The sequence below is a fragment of the Nansenia antarctica genome, assembly GCF_963989245.1.
Source record: "Nansenia antarctica genome assembly, chromosome: 6".
In the NCBI taxonomy this organism is placed as follows: domain Eukaryota; kingdom Metazoa; phylum Chordata; class Actinopteri; order Argentiniformes; family Microstomatidae; genus Nansenia; species Nansenia antarctica.
The window spans coordinates 33,059,457-33,077,597 of NC_137676.1; the positions used below are offsets into that span (position 1 = coordinate 33,059,457).

At 44.2% G+C, this 18,141-nt stretch overlaps 1 protein-coding gene across 1 annotated transcript in view; it reads left to right on the forward strand.

Moving 5' to 3' along the window:
• prkcz (protein kinase C, zeta) overlaps positions 1 to 18,141 on the forward strand; it is a gene marked incomplete at both ends in the record, with an annotated part of 142,410 nt that overhangs the window by 123,702 nt on the left and 567 nt on the right. The window contains 2 exons of the mRNA XM_080534026.1: positions 478 to 567; positions 11,184 to 11,299. Of these exons, the coding sequence (XP_080390152.1) occupies positions 478 to 567; positions 11,184 to 11,299 (206 nt within the window). The remainder of the gene's footprint in view (positions 1 to 477; positions 568 to 11,183; positions 11,300 to 18,141) is intronic.

Below are 18,141 nucleotides of genomic sequence, written 5' to 3' on the forward strand. Positions count from 1 at the left end.
AACTTGTTTTGTGAGCCTGCTAACAATGTAAAGTAGTGTTATAGTTAACTAGGTAGCAGTGGGGCTTACTCACCCAATCCATTGCATTGCAGTATTTTGGCTTGACTAGCGAGTTTGTGTTGTGATCTTCAACAATGTTGAAATATATTTCTGTGTTTCAAAATAAAACTCTGAACATTTTGATTGGTTGCCGACATGCGGACCAAAACACTAGAATGTGTCACGTATGTCGTATTTGGTTTGAGGTGTACCAAAGCCTCAGATTTCAATGTATTACACATCATTTGAAACCTTGCTGTGGCTTACAAAATGACCTTGCCCTACTGTGACCAGACCCTGTCACAAATATCCTGTGATTTTCAGAAATGTGAATTAGAAGACTATTACTGAGTGACGATTACTGAAGTCTGTTAATAATTTGAGTGATCATGACATTTCATGACATGATGTTGAATTTTGAAATGATTCTCTGAACAGGACCCTAAGGAGCGACTGGGTTGCCAGGTCCAAACGGGTTTCACCGACATCAAGTCTCACACGTTTTTCCGCAATATAGACTGGGACCAGGTAAGCCTCCGATCCACTCCACAGCTCAAATGCATGATAGTAGATGAGATCTGACTCTGTCTACAGATAAAAACAAATTGGATTTTCCAGGAGAAATGTTTTCTAGACGGTCTACTCTCTAACCCATGTGAAGAGAGAACTCAACACTTATCCCCTTGTTCAGTCAATATCTTTGGGAAACCATGTCAGATGGTCAGCATTTCATTGAATTTATTTGATTGTGTCCTTTTTGCTCTTATGGTGTGAACTAGTGAAGGCCTAACCCTAACCCTGAAATGGACTCTTATGAAGGCCTAACCCTAACCCTGAAATGGACTTGTGACTCGGATCTAGTCGGCGTGTTTAGTCCAAATTATACAGTGGGGGAAATAAGTATTCAACACATCAAAACAAATTAATTCAACATATTTCCATTGCAGCTATTCAGATGACATTTAGACCAGACAGTGGAATTAACTCAATAAAACTACACAGCAAAAGAAATTCCATTCCATTCCAAATCTTAAAAAAAGTTATGTGCAATATAGGGGAATGACACAGGAAAGAAATGTTGAACACGCTAACTGAAATTGATTTAATACTTGGTGGAGAAGGCTTTGTTTCCAATGACAGCTTCAAGATGCTTCCTGTACAGAAAAAACAAATCTCTCAGGGTGATCAGGTGGGATTTTGTCATGTGCTGAACCCCCTGCCACACCCGCCTGGAGTCGTTGCTCAGGAAGCATTCCTCAATCTTCTCTCTGTGGTCTGCCTTGGCCTCCCGGATGCCGCGCTTTAGGTTAGCCCTGGTGGTGCTGTACAGCAGTGTGCCCTTCCCTGCGAAGGCGAAGGCATTGCCCCTCTCCTTGATCAGTTTTTGGACCTTCCCAGTCATCCATGGCTTCGTGTTGGGGTAGACCCGGACCCGTTTGTCCACGGTGGCTGAGTTGGTGCAGTTCACTATGTGGTTCAGAACCGACGACGTGAACTGTTCCAGGTCCTCATGCTCATATTCCTGCCATGAGGTGTCATTCAGGCAGATCTGCAGTGGAGCGGACCCTGCTGGCCAGGTTCTGACAGTCTTAGTGGTGATGGGAGCACTTTTCCTCATGGGAGTGTAGGCTGGGATCAGGAGGATTGACACATGGTCAGACATGCCTAGATGAGCTAGCGGTCTAGCCTTGTAAGCAAGCTTGATGTTGGTGTATACCTTATCCAGTGTTTTTTCTTCTCTTGTTGCACATTTAATATGCTGATAGAACTTCGGTAGTACTACCTTCAGGTCAGCATGATTAAAGTCCCCGGCGATTATATGAACTGCCTGTGGGTCTGCGCTCTGTCCACTACTGATGACGTCATGTAGCCGCGCCAATGCTAAGCTACCATCCGCGTTAGGCGCAATGTAAACAGATGTTATGTACACTGCGTTGAATTCCCTCGGGAGGTATGTGGGTCGGCATTTAACAGTCAAGTATTCCAGGTCTGGGGAGCAGTGGCTACTTACAGTTTTTGTGTTTAAGCACCAGCTGTCCTTCGTAGATATAATGAGGCCGCCTCCTCGGGTCTTCTCACTAAGCAGCGTCCGGTCTGCCCGGTGTAAAGTCCTTCCTTCCAAGCCTACCGCGGAGTCCGAGATGGTGTCATTTAGCCAGGTCTCCGTGAGAATAATCACACAGCTATCTCCCACGATGTTGTTGGTAGCGACCTGCAGTCTCAATTCGTCCATCTTGTTAGCCAGAGACCTGACGTTGGATAGGAAAATACTCGGCAAAGCAGGTTTATCCGGGCTTCTCTTTAGCCTAGCTAGCAGGCCTCCCCTTCGTCCTCGGCGTTGCTTACGATCACGACGCCGACGTTTGCGCTTGAGGGCTGGGACCGCGAACCACTTTTCTCCCGGCGACCTGGCGATTTCGAATGGGATTCCTTGTTGTTTCAAGAATTCCGTTGTTACAGTCCTCTCATTTTGCGCACCAATTTCTAGTAAGTCTAGTCTGCTGTAGGTACTATTTACACAACCGTTCCCTATAAGTACTAAAATAAAAATGTACATACAGATGTACTTAAAAACACTAAAAAACACCAGCGTTGGAGCCACTCCGAGCCGCGCGTCTGATCGTCGCGCCGCCATCTTGAAAAAAAAAGAGTCTCAACAGGCTCACAGCCGCAGAGGACGACCCCCTGCTGGCGGAAAAGCTGAACTCCTTCTACGCCCGGTTCGACAAGGGGCGAACGGAGGTAACCACAACACAAACACCACTCTCTCCAGCTCTCAGCAGCCTCACCCTCACAGAGCATGAAGTGAGACGCGTGCTGAAGGCGGTGGACCCCAGGAAAGCCTCAGGGCCGGATGGCGTCCTGGGACGGGTTCTGAGGGACTGCGCCGACCAGCTGGCCGGGGTTTTCACCAACATCTTCAACCAGTCCCTGTCCCAGGCCACCATCCCACCCTGCCTGAAAACCTCAACTATCATCCCAGTCCCGAAGAAAAGCACGGTGAGCTGCCTAAACGACTACCGCCCGGTGGCACTCACACCAATCATTATGAAGTGCTTCGAGAAACTAGTCCGGGCCCACATAGTCACACGCCTCCCGCCCAACCTGGATCCATACCAGTTCGCCTACAGACCCCACAGGTCCACAGAGGACGCCATCGCGACGACTCTCCACTCCACTCTATCCCACCTGGAGAGGGGAAACAGCTACGCGAGACTGCTCTTTGTGGACTTCAGCTCTGCCTTCAACACCATCCTTCCAGACATGCTAGTGACCAAACTACTAGACCTGGGACTATCACACTCTATATGTGCATGGATCAAGGACTTCCTGTCCGACCGCCCCCAGAGGGTGCGGGTGGGCTCCCACACCTCCACAGCCCTCAGACTCGGCACTGGGTCCCCCCAGGGCTGCGTGCTAAGCCCCATCCTCTACAACCTCTACACCTACGACTTCACCCCGTCCACCCCAGCAACTCCATCGTAAAGTTTGCAGACGACACCACCGTGGTGGGCTGCATCTCGGGGGGGGACGAGGCGGCGTACAGGGATGAGGTAGAGCAGCTGAGCAAGCTGTGCGAGGTTAACAACCTGCTGCTGAACCAGTCAAAGACCCAGGAAATCATCGTGGACTTCAGGAGGAAAATATCTGAGGTTCAGCCCCTGCTCATCAACGGAGGGAGCCTGGAGAGAGTCTCAACCCTCCGATTCCTGGGGGTGCACATACAGGATGACCTGTCCTGGAAGAACAACACAGCAGCCATCATCAAGAAGGCACAACAGCGGCTCTTCTTCCTGAGAGTCCTCAGGAAAGACCACATCAGACAGGAGATGCTGGTGGCCTTCTACCGCTGCGCAGTGGAGAGCATCCTCACCTACTGCATCTGCAACTGGTTCTCCAGCTGCACAGCCGCAGAGAGGAATGCGCTACAGAGAGTCGTGAGAACGGCCCAGAAGATCACCGGCGCCCCCCTCCCCTCTCTGGAAGAGCTGTACAACACACGCTGCCTCAGGAAGGCCTCCAAGATCTCCAGAGACCCATCCCACCCTGGGTACGAACACTTTGCTCGAACAGGCGGTACAGGACCATGTTCGCAAGGACAAACAGACTGAAGCTCAGCTTCTACCCCAGGGCCATCCAGGCCCTGAACACAGCAAAGACCTAGGTTCTGGGCCCTGGACAGTCTGGACGGATTGATGGCAGCTGCTGGATTGAAAATCAGGTGTAGTGCTGAGGCACAAATGTGTACATTTCAAGCCTGCAAACTGCGACACTTTAAATGAATGTGCAATAACACTATGTGCAATATGACAACCCTAGGGTACATAAGGTTGCAGAGAATAGGAAATGTTAGAATAGGTATAGCATAGCATAGAGTACAGCACAGTGTTTTATTTGTACAGTATAGTATTGTGGATAGTGTACATAGCCTTTATTTATGTAAACCAGCTCCTTTCCCTTCTTGTTTTGTTTTTGTTTTTGTTTTTTTCTTTCCTAGCACCAGGGGAGCCCCCCCTCCCAAATTTCGTTGTTTGGTACCTGTACTATATCAATGACAATAAAGACCATTCATTCATTCATTCATTTTGGCCCATTCTTCAACATATTCTTTAAATCATGAAGATTCCGGGGGGGCCGCTGGTGAATATCGACCTTCACTTCCTTCCACAAATGTTCTATAAGATTTAAGTCTGGCGATTGACTAGGCCAGTCCAACACCTTTATTTTCTTCCTCTTGAACCAATTGAGTCTCCTTTGCAGTATGTTTTTATTGTTGTCCTGCTGGAAGATCCACCCGGATCTCATCCTCATCATCCTCGTGGATGGCAGCAGATTCTTCTCAAGAATTTCCCGGTAAAATGGCTCAATTCATCTTCCCTTTGATAATTTGGATTCCACCAGTACCATGTGAAGAGAAACAACCCCATACCATGATGCTTCCACCTCCAAACTTCACTTTAAGTATGGCATTTTTAGGATCATATGCAGAGCCATTTCTCCTCCAAACATGGCGCCTTGTATTTGCAAAAAAAGTTGGATTTTTGTCTCATTGTCCAGACTACATTCTCCCAGTAATTTACAGGCTTCTCCAAATGTTCTGTAGCAAACTTCAAACGAGCTTCAACATGCTTTTTCTTCAGTAATGGAGTCTTCCAGGATAATTGTGAATGGAGACCGTGGTGGTGGAGTGCATTGCCTATTTTCTTTGTGACAACTGTACCCGCTGCTTCCAGATCTTTCTGGAACTTTCTCACTGCTCGGTCAGAAATCTTGTAAGGAGCTCCTGTGCGTGGCTGGGTGATGGTTCCTTCTACTTGCGGATAATGGTCCCAATGGTGCATATAGGAACATTTAAGAGTTGATAAATATGCCGGTAACCACTACCATTACTATGTTGCTCAACAATCTTGTTGTGAAGGTATTGGGAAAGCTCTTTGCCTCTACCCATCACAAGATGTTTCTGGCAGGAAAGCTTGGTGACAAATGATTTGTTAACTTGCATTCAGAGGTGGAAAACACTTTTTCAAAGAGTGGAAGTACTAACCCACCAACATGCACTACTACTACTACTACTACTACTACTACTACTACTACTACTACTACTACTACTACTACTACTACTACTACTACTACTACTACTACTACTACTACTACTACTACTACTACTACTACTACTACTACTACTACTACTACTACTACTACTACTACTACTACTACTACTACTACTACTACTACTACTACTACTACTACTACTACTACTACTACTACTACTACTACTACTACTACTACTACTACTACTACTACTACTACTACTACTACTACTACTACTACTACTACTACTACTACTACTACTACTACTACTACTACTACTACTACTACTACTACTACTACTACTACTACTACTACTACTACTACTACTACTACTACTACTACTACTACTACTACTACTACTACTACTACTACTACTACTACTACTACTACTACTACTACTACTACTACTACTACTACTACTACTACTACTACTACTACTACTACTACTACTACTACTACTACTACTACTACTACTACTACTACTACTACTACTACTACTACTACTACTACTACTACTACTACTACTACTACTACTACTACTACTACTACTACTACTACTACTACTACTACTACTACTACTACTACTACTACTACTACTACTACTACTACTACTACTAACAATAATAACAATAATAATAGTCATAATAACAACAATCATAATCACAATCATAATCATAACCATAATTGTTTATTGCCATGCAATCAACTTGTCAGTCAATCGTTGGAATTTTGTATTTTTTGCTCTAGACACAGCTGATTCTAATTAGCACAGGTAGGAGAAGTCATTAGTGGATTAAGCTGGTTTAGTGCTTTTTCTTACTGTTCAATACTTTTTTCCTGTGTCATTCCACTTTATTGCACATAGCTTTTTTTATGGATTGGAATGTTACAATTTCTTTAGCTGTGTAGTTTTATTTAGTTAATACCAATGTCTGGACTAAATGTAATATTAATAACTGCAACGGAAATATGTTGAATAAAACAATTGTTGATGTGTTGAATACTTATTTCCCCCACTGTATATTCCTCTCAAATGTCAAATTATGTTAATTCAGATTTATATTCCGCTTGTTAGACCACCTTCTGCCTCGTGATAGCACCACCAAATTAAATGTGAATTCTAAATGACGCACTCGCACACAAACACACGCACGAACACACACACACGTGTTTGAATGATTCTAACAACACATCCAACACATGTTTTTGTTTGTGCGTAAAGACTCCAACCGTATTTTCTAGTAGTCGTAGGCATGCATGTTTTCAGATAATCTACAGTATATCATTTTGAAAATATGATCCTATTTCATTTGACATACTATCAAAGACATGCAAGCTTCCACGATTTAAGTCATTTTAGTCATTTTAGTCATTGGGACAGAGAGAGGAGGCAATCAATCGATGCAACATCGGTCATTAGATGGTATAGTTTACAAAATGTAGTAAAACGAGATTAGACACTAGGCCTACTAGATTACACACTAGGCCTATTTCCACATATTTATAGAGGATGTACCGTACTGGTATGAGGGATTATCACTGACAGGCAACAACTGCCTAGCCTGACAACTGACTAGCCTATTGGTAATCATTGAACATGGAACGTCTCTTTAGCAAAAGCTAAGGGGAGCCCTGTAAGTGTAGACTAGCTATATCCTATCCCATCAGATCTACAAGGGGAATTGAATCAGGTCAGAAGGGAGGAAATTGTCTTTTTTGGATTGAGACACAGCCCGGGGGCTGTAAGCCACCCACGCCCTGCCCGGTGCCAAGCTCAGTAGCATGACGTCAGAGCAGAGGGGCCTATCCTGCTGGAGAACCACACACCCCTGCAGCAACCAGCGTCATACGAGTCTCCCTCCAGACTAGGATACTGTTGTTCCTAGGAGAGATACATTTTGAGTATCTTGTATAACTTCTTGCAAAATGATTACATAAAACATTGTCTAGACAGACAGACATCTTCACAAAATACAGCATAGAAATGTCAGGCACAAAGGTAATGTTTAAAATATACAAGACCTATTGTTCTATTCTGTAGGGTTAGGGTTATTATATCCCAATAGTTTTGAAATATGCGTTTTGTCATTCAGTTTTTGATGACTATATGCAATCAAAGGAAATGCAGATGATGCTTGATGGTAAAAGACAACTCTAACTCTCCTAATACAGTGGATTTAACAGCATACCAGATGGGTTAAATGAAGTCACCGCCTCATTCATGTTAATCATGGGGGGTAATTAGAGAAATGCATGAAAGAAAAAAAAGTCTAGTTTTATTAATGAGCATTGCCAGTGTGAAGCATACGCGAAAGGAAAGCTCCGGAAGTTGACCACTTTGATATTTTCCCCCAACGAAACCTCTGTTAAAAAAAAGAAAAAATAATAATAAGAAGAAGAAGCTCGACAACACCGTGGCAGCGTTTCCACAACGACAGCACAGCGATGCGCTGCAGGTGTATGATTTGTACGCTAGGCAACGTTCAAACGGGAAGCTAGCTGTCTCCAGACCTGACAGGAGTCTGGTGAAGTTTGACTCTTTGACTGCCGTGGTTTACCCCCATTAATATTAATGCTGTGTTCCTCTCCGAGTGCCAGGTTCTTCCCCTCTAAAGCCATCGTGACATGTTTTGAATATCATTTACCTCAGCTCTAAATTGATAGAGAAAGCTGTCACATAGATTCCATAGATGTATGTATGTATGTATGTACAGTGTGTGTTGTGTTTCCCCTACATATGTATGTACTGTATGTATGTATGTATGTGTGTGTGTGTACTGTGTGTGTGTATGTGTGTGTGTGTGTGTGTGTGTGTGTGCACTGTGTGTGTGTGTGTGTACTGTGTGTATGTGTGTGTGTGTATGTGTGTGTGTGTACTGTGTGTGTGTGTACTGTGTGTGTGTGTGTGTGTACTGTGTGTATATATGTGTATGTGTGTGTGTGTGTGTGTGTGTGTGTGTGTGTGTGTGTGTACTGTGTGGTGTATGCACGACTTAGTGCGTGCGTGTGTGTGTACTGTGTGTATGTATGTGTGTGTGTGTACTGTGTGTGTGTGTGTGTGTGTGTACTGTGTGTATGTGTGTGTACTGTGTGTATGTATGTGTGTGTGTGTGTGTGTGTACTGTGTGGTGTATGCACAACTTAGTGCGTGCGTGCGTGTGTGTGTGTACTGTGTGTATGTATGTATGTGTGTGTACTGTGTGTATGTGTGTGTGTGTGTGTACTGCGTGTATGTGTGTGTGTGTGTACTGCGTGTATGTGTGTGTGTGTACTGTGTGTGTGTGTGTGTGTGTACTGTGTGTATATGTGTATGTGTGTGTGTGTGTGTGTGTGGTTGTGTGTGTGTGTTTGTGTGTGTGTGTGTAGGCCTATGCATGCTCCTCATCAGCCCCCTGCTGTAGATTGGCTATAATTAGTCTCCCGCCACATCAGCAGCTGCGTTTCAGCCCTCGCTGCCGTGGCGATGAACCACGTCACCCCCCCTGCCCCTCTGGAGTCATCCCTGCCTCTGTATAACACACACACTCACACACACACACACACACACAAACTCCCTTCTTCCCCTCTCTCATACACTCAAACACACACACACAAACGCCCCTACTCCTCCAACACATACATACACACACACACACACACACACACACACAGGTCGCTCTGATCCGTGACACACACACACACACACACACACACACACGCCACGGAGAAGAGAGTCCATTCCATCCATGCATAGCCTTGGCTCCACTCTTTCATGTCCCCTCAAGCCCTGGGGCCACTTTCCCTCTCTCTCTATCCCTCTATTTCTCTCTCTATCCCTCTCTCTCTCTATCCCTCTCTCTCTCTATCCCTCTATCTCTCTCCCACTCTCTCTATCCCTCTCCCTCTCTCTATCCCTCTCCCTCTCTCTCTCTCTATCCCTCTCTCTCTCTCTCTGTCCCTCTCTCTATCCCTCTCCCTCTCTCTCTCTCTCTCTATCCCTCTCCCTCTCTCTCTCTATCCCTCTCTCTCTCTATCCCTCTCTATCCCTCTCTCCCTCTCTCTCTCTCTCTCTATCCCTCTCCCTCTCTCTCTCTCTATCCCTCTCCCTCTCTCTCTCTATCCCTCTCTCTCTATCCCTCTCTCCCTCTCCCTCTCTCTCTCTATCCCTCTCTCTCTCGGAGCGTAGGAGAGCTGCAGCAAGGCCAAGGCCAAGGCCTGTCTTCAATGTGCTTCATTACCACCACAGAGGGCTTCCAGCCACAGCCATGACATCAGAGAGGGTGGAGGGGGGAGGGGGACAGATGCAGGGAGGGAAAAGAGAGAGAGAGTGAGAGAGAGAGACACAGACCAGAGATCCAGAGAAATAAAGAGGAAGAGACAGCACGAGACAGAAAGAGAGACAGAGAGAGTGTGAGATGTCTGTCAGAAGCTCTTCCCACAAGTGCGGTAATCATCCATCGCAGGTGCCTGAAAGCCAGTAGGGAAATCAAGACCCCAGACAACACACACACACAGTCACACACACACACACACACACACACACAGTCACACACACACACACACACACACACACACACACACACACACACACACACACACACACTGTAATTGCAAAACTGGTATAATGCACATCCAAAAAGCCACTTTCATTGTATTCTAATTATTATTATTATTATTATCATTAGTAGTAGTAGTAGTAGTATTGTTATTATTATTATTATTATTACTACATTTTCTTTTCTTTTTTTTCTTTACCTAAATCCATAGGGTTACAACATGAATCTTTTCATAAGAGAAAGGCCCAAAAAAGGAAATAATGTGTTTACTTTAACATGACAGTGAACGAAAGTGAAACCATGGAAACAAACCATACACTAACCTTCACTGGCCTGTTGAATCACCCGGCAACAACATCCTCTCTGCCATCATCTCTCTCTCGCGCGCTTTCAATGTTTTCCTCACCTGCAGCAATGTGACAAACTATACCCACCTCTATATCTGACTATAACTATACCACCTCTATATCTGACTATAACTATACCACCTCTATATCTGACTATAACTATACCACCTCTATATCTGACTATAACTATACCACCTCTATATCTGACTATAACTATACCACCTCTTTATCTGACTATAACTATACCACCTCTTTATCTGACTATAACTATATCACCTCTATATCTGACTATAACTATACCACCTCTTTATCTGACTATAACTATACCACCTCTATATCTGTGAAGTTTCTCTTATTCACACACTCATAAACAACTCAATTGGGTTATTGATGAATTCCACCTGTCCCCAATATATATATATATATATATATATATATATATATATATATATATATATATATATATATATATATATATATATATATATATACCGGTAATACTGTATATTAGCAAGTCTCTACCTCCCTTCTGTGCATTTGTAAGATATCTTGTTTTTTCTCTTTCTGCTGAAAGACGTGTTGTTAGATGTGCATATAACTGAACAAAGATACCAAAGGTGTGTAGTGAAACAGGTTGTTGCGTGTCTGCGTGTCTGTTTGTCTCCTGCAGCTGGAGAAGAAGCAGGTGACCCCTCCCTTCAAGCCCCAGATCACAGACGACTACGGGCTGGAGAACTTTGACACCCAGTTCACCAACGAACCAGTGCAGCTAACACCAGACGACCAGTAAGTCACATATTATTCACCACAGGGCTCAGATAAGCAGACGTTTCAGGAAGTCCATTTTAGGTCTTTTATCAGGGCTTGTGGGCCTGCTGAGAAACAGGTTCCAGTGTGGTTTTTCTCAAACTTAAGGACACTGTACAGAAAGAAAAGAAGAGAAGCAGGGCAATAAACAGGGAAAAAAACACAAAAGAATGGAATAGAGATGCACAAGATAAAATCATATTCGAAAAGAAAAAACGAAAAAACGGTGGCACACTGGAGGAGGAGGAGGGTGGCAGGTGGAGGAGTGGAGACAGGAGGGCCATGCTCCTCTCCAGCCGGAAGAGGGAGAGTTGACCAGTAAACTGTAAAACAAGTGATAGTGGGTCTGGCGACTGTAAAACAAGTGATAGTGGGTCTGGCGACTGTAAAACGAGTGTTGTGCTTGGCCCCAGGCCTGAAATAGACGGGACAACGGCTTGTCACCACCCCCACCACTCATGTTCTCAGACACAATGGTCACAATGTGGTTTTTACTTTGAAATAATAAACACAAGCCAAATACAATGTTCAACATGCAATATGAGAATGTGCTAATGTGTCCAATGTCAACATTTCGACTCTACATGTCACTCCTTATCATCATCATCATCATCATCATCATCATCATCATCATCATCTGTGTCAACCATGTTGTTCACGGTTATTGGTTCAATGTTGCTACATGGTTCAGGAAACAGAGAGAATCCTAGGAAACCAAATGGGGCATCTGCAGTGCGGGCTTCAGGACGAGGGCATGGTTCCATCCATGGTTCCATCCGTCACCCAGACGTTGTTGTCTTAGCCACTCTCTGTCATCTGATTTGGGTTATGGCAGTTGTGGGCTAATCGGGGATGCTGTTCTGCCAGGACTAGTTCAGTCCAGTCTAGTCTGTCGCTGCTGTGCCGTAAGTCACTGGAAGCCAAGGTGATACCATTCACCTCCTGTCCATCTGTAGCAGTAGATGAGTCAACAACAGTCTTGCTGTAACATGTGTTACAAAAACTTGTGGTTGTCTCATCTTTATTTCTGCCAATACTAGTCTAGGCTCATTATACAAAAAAACACTTTATTTTTCAATCTTTGCAAAATGCAATTGCCAAAAAATTACTTTTGCAATAACATACATGAGTACAACCAATTTCCAGCAAAACAGTTAGTCATTTCTCATTGCCTTCACACAGAATACCAGCTAACACTCTCTATATGAGACACTAACATACCAGCTAACACTCTCTATATGAGACACTAACATCAATTGAGTAAATGTCGACAGACAAAACATACATAATTTTCTTACAGCATAACGCGACATTGATAGTAAGCAATCCTATTTCTGTAATAGCTTAAACTATGGTTGAAACTATGAGAAACACTGTATTATGTTATTATGAGAAACACTCTATTATATTATTATGAAAAACATGTTTCATGAGAGAAACACTGTATTGTGTTATTTTTCACTTCTATGAGTATGTAGGCCAAATCGTATTCAATGTTACACATCTTGAAAAATACTTTTCTGAAATAGAAAAAAAATAAGAGTTCCTCCTCCATGACTTCATTATACACTGTGCACTGTTTTCTTTATCCATACGGACATGTTCTCCATGGGGGATTTGACAGAATCCTTGTTTTAGATTAACTTGGGGAAGAATCGGCTAAAAAGATTTGGCAGAGCAACAAAGGAGGCCGTGCTCAGCCAGAGTCTGACACACAACAAGAGGCTTCCTCTGTGGCTTCACAACATGGATTCTATGTGGCTTGCGGGTGATGCCAATATGAGATATTACTGGGCTTATGTTTGTCAACATTTTCATTTAAGTTTATCATGGACTCATTGAATGCTGAGGCGCTCTGTGTTTTTGGTTTGGACCAACTTAGCTTGCATTAGTTACTCTGGCTAGAATGCCGTATGAGGAAGAAGACACAGTATGAACAGAGTCACTTTATATGGCTTACAGAGCAATTTGTACAATTCTGACCATACCTGGAAAAAGAAATTTAATCTCATGTTAGCTTTTCAGTAAAGACAAAAATGTTTCCCCTGTTCCACCATAACAGACATAACATTGCATATTGACTCTTGGGGATGCATAGGAATTGGGTCTGGACTAACATGGAGACTCTAAAGACCTTGAAGATGCGTGCATTCATAGATGGGATGCTTATGAGGGTGTCTAGCAGGATAGAATAGAATATGCAATAGAATATGCTCAAGTTCTGTTGATTTGTCATTACATTGAATACAGTGATTACATTGAAGTACGCAATGTAACAAACTGCCTTGGGCAGACCAGCTCTCAGCATCCACAACAACAACAATAGAATGTAATACCAGGTGGTATGTCCATCTCTTCCCCCTCTCTCCAGACCAGAGTAACTCTCATAGTCAGGTCTCTCTCATAGTCAGGTCTCTCTCCAGACCAGAGTAACTCTCATAGTCAGGTCTCTCTCATAGTCAGGTCTCTCTCATAGTCAGGTTTCTCTCCAGACCCCAGAGTAACTCTCATAGTCAGGTCTCTCTCATAGTCAGGTCTCTCTCCAGACCCCAGAGTAACTCTCATAGTCAGGTCTCTCTCATAGTCAGGTCTCTCTCCAGACCCCAGAGTAACTCTCATAGTCAGGTCTCTCTCCAGACCCCAGAGTAACTCTCATAGTCAGGTCTCTCTCCAGACCCCAGAGTAACTCTCATAGTCAGGTCTCTCTCATAGTCAGGTCTCTCTCCAGACCCCAGAGTAACTCTCATAGTCAGGTCTCTCTCCAGACCCCAGAGTAACTCTCATAGTCAGGTCTCTCTCCAGACCCCAGAGTAACTCTCATAGTCAGGTAACTCTCATAGTCAGGTCTCTCTCAGAGTCAAATCTCTCTCATAGTCAGGTCTCTCTCATAGTCAGGTCTCTCTCATAGTCAGGTCTCTCTCATAGTCAAATCTCTCTCATAGTCAGGTCTCTCTCATAGTCAGGTCTCTCTCATAGTCAGGTCTCCCTCCAGACCAGAGTAACTCTCATAGTTCTTTCCGACTGCGATACAGACGTCAAGGCCTATCCTGTACTGTAGTTCGACTGGGAACACTTGTCAAAACACCTTGTCGGCTGAGTACTCGCCTTTCCCAGAAGCAGACCTCTCATCTACACACACCAACCTGCGGTGGCAGTGCGGTTCATTAAGGGGATCGACGAAGGGCTCTGAGCTCGTCTGAGGTAATTAAGGGCGCGATTGGACAGCGGCTCTGACAGTCTGCAATGTATCGTCGGGGGTGTTTGTGTGTGTGTTGGGGGGAGGCGGAGAGTGTGTCAGCTCTGCCAGTTCAATGGGAGAGATCTCAAAAAACGGCTTCAAACACTGCAGCATCCCACTGCACTTCAAAAGGAGAGACACCCCCCCTCACCAGCCTTCTCTTTTATTCTCTCTCTCTCTCTCTCTCCCCTGTCGCTCAGGAGAGAGGGGTGACGTCACCCACTCCTGTTGAGCGGGGGAGGAGGTGATGTAAAGCACTCTCCTCTCCCTCCCCTCTCCTCCTCCTCCCCCTCCTCCCCCTCTTATGTGACGGGTTTGGCAGACGAAAAAAGAGAAAAGTGAGAGACAGAGAGAGCGGGAGGGAGGGAGAAGGAGAAAAAGGGTAAAGCCTCCTTGTTAGAGATTTACTTTGCGCCATTAAAACCCTGCTGGCTCTCCTGAGGGCCCTTGCCAAGGAGCAGAGAGAGAGAGACAGAGAGACAGAGAGAGAAAGAGATTGATTTAATTTTCATCTGCCATTGCTGTGACTTCATTAGTCTTCTGAAATGGCAGGCAGGCTCTGCTAGAACTGAGGCAAGGACAGGACAGGATTTCTTGTCAGTACTGTACTTGCCTAGTGACAACAGGGCTACTGGGGTTCTTTGTATTGTTGGCTGAACCTGAAAATGCGTCACTCTCTTCCTCTGTACCTCTGTACGTGTATTGTAATCTTCAATAATCAGGAACATTGTTTCGTGATGATGCTCTCATCTCCACCCTGCTCTCATCTCCACTGCTTTGGCTGAAGACACCTCTATTTTCTGTCTCAGTTCTCTTTATTTATTTCTCTCTTTCTCTCTCTGTTTATCCCTTGCTCCCTTAATGTCTCCATCTCCAACTGTCCTCCTCTGTCTCGTATGTTCATGTCTCTCAATGTCTCCCTCTCTCCCACTGTCCCCCTCTTTCACTTTCCTTCTCTCTTCCCTCTTGCTCTCTCCTCCTCTCTGCATCTGGTAACGCTTTTTAAGCCATTCCCTGAAAGAAAAAAAAAAGCCAACGTTTTGCGCGAGGGAACACTCGTGTTTGTTTTGGTCTGTTCCCAAACGTTCCCTCGCTGTGTTTCCCATCTGTGGTCTTGTGCCTTTCCCTCCTTTTCTCTCTGTGTAAGAGCGAGCCTGGGGTGGCTACCCTCCGACTCCCCTTGTGTTATAGGAAGTATATGTGTTCTATACAGGAAGCTCCTTGTGTTATATAGAGGAAGCGAGTGAGTTTTGTCTCCCGTATATACACCCGTATATACATTTCAGTTATGTTTTTTTTTTGTCTTCAACATAGTAGGTGTGTGTGTGTGTGTGTGTGTGTGTGTGTAGTGAGCTAGAAGTGAGCCCCCCCCCCACCCATACGGAGGCTGAAGTACCATTCTAGGACAACTACAACTAACTCACCCTCACCCATTACAACACAAGCCACCCCAGACCCAGTGTGTGCTACACAATGTCCCAAGGAGGAAAGCCCCCCCCTTCAGGGCAGTGAGGTTATAGCCCACTTCACTGTGGCCAGATGAGGAGCAGCCTGTTGCTGTTGGAAAGCAGCAGCAGCAGAGACAGAGACAGAGACAGCCGGGAACATTTGTGTTTACACCACCGCGCCACTCCAGATCCCGCTCACACGGTTACGCTTCATTTCCAGATGATTAGCGTTGTTAATGGTACTGGGCTGCTGCGGTGGGAAAGGTCAGATTATGGCAAAACACAACATCATGTTCTTTCTTCAATCCCCCTGGTATTGTGCAAACGGAAGTTGTGTTTTTTTTTTCTAGGTTTAATGATCGATTTGGAAACAAATGTGTGTGTTTGGCCGACGTGGGGCCGTGAGGCGACGGGTATAGAACGATGCTTGGTTGACCTGTGGAGTCTGTCGAGGTCGGGCTTGGTTGAATTTCAATTCAGTAAATTCAGGATGTCGATTGAATTTACAATTCTGGGTTGCGAATGGGGGAATTTATTTTCCATGATGTCTCAATAAACTGAATTAACTGAAATAAATATAATAATAATATTATATAATATTATAATAATAAAAATAAAAAACTGAATAAACGTGTTTGTCAACTCAAACCACATTGAAATTGAAATTGAATTGAATTGAGCCCGACTCTGGTACCAGTTAGGGTCATGTCCTATGAGGACTCTGTTACAAGGCCCGCGGGCCAGACACGGCCCGCAACGACTTTTAACCCGGCCCGCCAATAAATTCTGACAAACATTTTAATGTGGCCCGTGCGCTGGTGTTTAAATTTACATCCGTGACAATACAACATTGAAACGCAGGAGGCGCTACCACGCTCCACTGTCACGCTTTTATCAGAGAATTAACAACGTAAATTAATCTACCTTTCCAAAAGTCTCTAGCATAACAACGGCCAAAAAAGAAAATTAGACAATGAATATCGACAATGTCAAGAAAGATGGGAAACAGAATAAAACAGAGGAAAACGGGAGACAGAGCCCAGTGTGTCTCGTTTGTCAAGAGTCATTGTTGGCCATTTTCAAAGAGTATAACCTTTGGAACCTTTGGAAGCATTTTGAAACAAAGCATAAGCATTATGGAAATATGGACATGGACCGTTTCGTTGATGCACCGCTCCACTTGTGTGAACATGTCCTGTCCAGTCGTTGTCCTGTGAATCGCTTTTATATCCAAAAGTTCCTCGGTGACAGAAAACTGATCATCCACCCACCGGATGAATATGGAAAGGTGGGCAGTGTCCGTCCTGTTTAAGTACTCTCATCAGCAGCCAACGAATAGGAAACAAATTCCTTGGCTTTAATTTTTAGCTGGATCTGTAAGTCAGAGGCCAGCTCATTCACCCAGCTAGCCACGGTATTTCGAGGCCATGCTGATATTTGCAAATGCCTGCTTCTTGTCAGAAGGTATCACATACCTTTCCAATGCAAAAGATGTATCACATACCTTTCCAATGCAATTTTGAATAAACTGTCTGTGAACCCTCTGTGAACGGCTTACATGCTGTTGCTATGTCCTCCACTATTATAAAGCTTGCATTCAAAGATCCCTCACACGGTCTGTTTAAGCGAGTAAAGAAATGTTTTGTTGTTGAAGGTTGCGTTTTAATTCTTAGACTTTTTGTTGAACTAAAAATCACAATCCCTATTTTGCTTAGACTTGGCATGTTAGGGTTAGGGTTCCCACGGGTCCTTGAAATCCTTGAAAGTTTGTGAATTTGAGAAAAATAAATCAAGGTCTTAAAAGTTTTTGAAAATAGACACAGGTCATTGAAAGTGATTGAATTCCCCTCTCTCTCAATTAATTTTTAAAAATATATATTCAAAAATGTTTTACTTAGCTCGTCAACTAGTTCTGTCTCAAACTATGCCGTGTTGGGTCCTTGAATTTGAGGGAATTGAGTCTTGAAAGTTGCTTGAATTTGATGTTTCAGAAGGTGTGGGAACCCTGTGTTAAAGACAAAAGTACTGTGATCCAAATGTGTTTTGTTTAACTGTGCCGTTATCATTTTATAGAAAATCATTGTTCAGAACAAATACTATTTTGCTTTATTAATCGGTTTTGCTGGTAACAAAGA